General features: G+C 36.7%; 1 protein-coding gene across 1 annotated transcript in view; it reads left to right on the forward strand.

Moving 5' to 3' along the window:
* Positions 1–765: 765 nt before the first annotated feature.
* Phum_PHUM302160 (G/t mismatch-specific thymine DNA glycosylase, putative) overlaps positions 766–3,325 on the forward strand; it is a gene marked incomplete at both ends in the record, with an annotated part of 6,532 nt that continues 3,972 nt past the window's right edge. The window contains 3 exons of the mRNA XM_002427165.1: positions 766–903; positions 1,051–2,378; positions 2,566–2,728. Of these exons, the coding sequence (XP_002427210.1) occupies positions 766–903; positions 1,051–2,378; positions 2,566–2,728 (1,629 nt within the window). The remainder of the gene's footprint in view (positions 904–1,050; positions 2,379–2,565; positions 2,729–3,325) is intronic.

Below are 3,325 nucleotides of genomic sequence, written 5' to 3' on the forward strand. Positions count from 1 at the left end.
TTTTACTCTCTCTGTCTCCTCTCTACGTGTCTCTCTCGCTCTTTTTCGGATCCCCTCCAAACATCGTATGTTCCTAGCAGGCGCAATTAACAAGCCCCCTCCCCTTCTCCCTTCTTCCCTCTTAAGCTCTATTTAACGATTGGCATACTGTGTGACGTTGGGGTGTCTCACATTAAGGGTGTTTTGAAAAAATTTTCTTTTTCCTTTCTTTCTTTCTTTCTTTCTTTTTCTTTCTATTAAATAAAAATTGATTTCGGTTTTTTTTTTTTTATATGTACATAGCTTTAAGAGATAGTTTTAGGATAAAAACGTTTTGACCGGCGGTTCTTTCGTACTAAAGAAAAGAGAAAGAGAGAGAGAAAAAAAAAGAAAGTAATTTAATAAATGTTGTTTCTCTCGTTTTATTCAATTTCCTTTTCCTTTCCTTTTTTTTTCCTTTTTTTTTAAACTTCCTTCGAGTTCTTTTCGGTTGTCTCAAAGTGAGGCATAAATCTTAATAAATAATTCAACGTATACATTAATTAATGCCAAAAACTTTTTAATTGGAATTATAATAATTTATCGTAAAAATGTATTTATTATATGCAAAATGACGTAAATAAAAAAAATCATTATCATTATCATTATTATTTTTTAAATAATTAAGTCGAAACGCTTTAAAGTGAATATCGACGAGCCCTCCCCCCCCCCGCGTACCCATTTTAAAATTTTTAATAGTTTTTTTATAATTTTACTTTTAGGCATGCATTTTCGGAAGGCGGCTCCATGAAACAGGAAGCAACAAACGATGATGGGTATGAAAATAGTGTTAATCATTTTGATATGAGAGCACATGGTCAAAATGAGCAGGGAGGAAAAGTAAATCAGAACATGATGGACCAACATATACCTACTGCGCCACAAGTAAGTCGTAATGCACTTGTTAAACGCAAATTTTTTCTCCAAAGTATTTTACTAGGGGAAAAAAAAAATGAATTTCAGATTCAACAAATGCACCATGCACAGCAACAACAACAACAACAACAACAGCAACAGCATCACCACCACCAGGGCGTTGCATTAGATCATAGGCTTCAGATGAGGCGCCCTTTGGAAAATCATTTAGGACAAGAAAATGTTAGAATCAATTCCGTGGATTCATCACACATTGACAATCGATTGAGCGATGTTCATTCGACTCATGATCCCGGAATGAATCATCATCAGGTCGAACGGGAAAACAGAATTAATTCACTCGAGGGACGATTAAATGGAAGTGAAAGTAATCGCGGACACGAGAATCATCTTACCTCGATCGAAACTAGATTAGTTGAACATGATAATTCTGTTAACAGTATTGAAAGCACAATAAACGGCATTAGTGGCGGAGGAATACAAAATAACGAAAATTCTTTAGGTAATCACGAGAGTAGACTTTTAAATCAGGAAAGTCAAATATCTAGAGTTGAAAATCGATTAGATTCTATAGAAAATCATAGAAATCCTATGGAAGCTCAAATGGGACACGATAGTCAGATGAGCGATAATGAAAGCGGAGTTGTAGGAAGCCACGAATCCAGAATCGGAAGTCAACAAGAAAGTCAAATGACGAGAATCGAGAATAGAGTAAGACACGAGAATCATTTGAGCAACATAGAAAGTAGAATAATGGCTCAAAGCAGTCATCATTTGGCGGCGTTGGAAAATAGGCTGGGACACGAGAATCATTTGAACAGTTTAGAGAAAAGAATAAGCAACCGGGAAACGAATCATTTAAACGAACTCGAAAGCAGAATGAACGGTCACGAAAACTGCATCAACGGATTAGAAGGTCGATTGAACTCTCACGATGGACACTTGGGTACTTTGGACGGTAGAATGCTCGCTCACGAAAATCGCTTGCTGGAAAGTAGAATGGAAAGTCGTGACAATCATTTGAGCAGTTTAGGAGTTCACGATAGTCATTTGAACGGATTAGAAAACAGGTTGAGCCTAAGGGAAAATCACATTAGTCATCAAGACTCGAGAATGAGCGGACACGGTCACGGACACGGTTTGACGGGAATGGATGCGAGAGACAGCATTCTCAACGCTCATGCCAATCACATGGGTCTTCACATGAGTCACCCCGGACCCCTCGATCACCTTCAACCGCATCCTCATTTGCAAAGCCTTCATCACCCGCATCATCCTCACTTGCATCACATGCACCATCCTCATCATAGTCATTCACACGTGAAATGTGATTCAATGGAAGATCCGTATAGTTTCGTAGAAGATGATCCTACGGGCATGGGTGGCGCGTCGCACGTGACTCCTCAGCCCAGACCGTCGCCTATCATGCTTCAAGCTATTCCTAAAAAAAGAGGAAGAAAAAAGAAAATCAAACCGGAAAACGAGTAAGTTTTCATTATTGTAAAACCAAAAAAAAGTTTTATTTAAAATTAGCAAATATCAACAGAGACTCGAACAAAGAGAATTTAAATTTTCTAGAAATTTCCGTGTCTCTAATAACTAATCCCACGATTTAGTTCACGCCTCATTAAAATTTTACTTTTTTTTTTTTTTATCTAAAATAAATTTTAGGTTGGGTGATACGGTGGAGCTTTTAAAAAAGGAAAATGGATTGATGAAGTCGGCGGCGGCAAAAGAGAGGAAAAAACACGACAGATTTAATGGAATGCCAGAGGAGGAGGTTGTTAAAAGGACGCTCCCGGACCACTTAACTACGAACCTCGACATTGTTATTGTAAGTCCGTTTTCGTGTTCTTGTCTGCAAACATGAGGAATCCATCGGATTTCCCAAAAGCGCATTTTCATTAGCGATTATTTTCCACGCAATTTCTCTTTCTCAAACCTTTTCACCTGAAAATCGTGTTTTATCTCTCTCTCTCTCTCTCTCTCTTTCTCTCTCTCTCTCTCTCTCTCTCTCTCTCTCTCAAAATATTTCTTAAATAATGCAGTGTTGTCGTTTCGTGTGATGATTTCTCACTTGAAATCCCCCCCCCGCCATTTTTTCCCATTCAAAAACGATTTCATAACACCTCAAGTAGTTTTTCCATCAAAGGTGAAAATTATAATTTTATTTCTATCTCTTTCTCTCTCTTTCTTTCTCTCTCTTTCTTTCTCTCTCTTTCTTTCTCTTTCTTTCTCTCTCTTTCTTTCTCTCTCTTTCGATAAGTTAATTTAATTTTTTTTATTTCATTTCCTCATTTGAAGACCAACATTTTTTTTTTTTTTTTTAAACTTTTATTGATGAAAAAGGATAAAAAAAAAAGGAAAAAAAAGGAAGAGGAAATGACCCTTTTCAATAATAGTAAAACTTTACATAATATGTAAATATAAC

This window comes from Pediculus humanus, genomic scaffold (genome assembly GCF_000006295.1).
Source record: "Pediculus humanus corporis 1103172107688 genomic scaffold, whole genome shotgun sequence".
In the NCBI taxonomy this organism is placed as follows: domain Eukaryota; kingdom Metazoa; phylum Arthropoda; class Insecta; order Psocodea; family Pediculidae; genus Pediculus; species Pediculus humanus.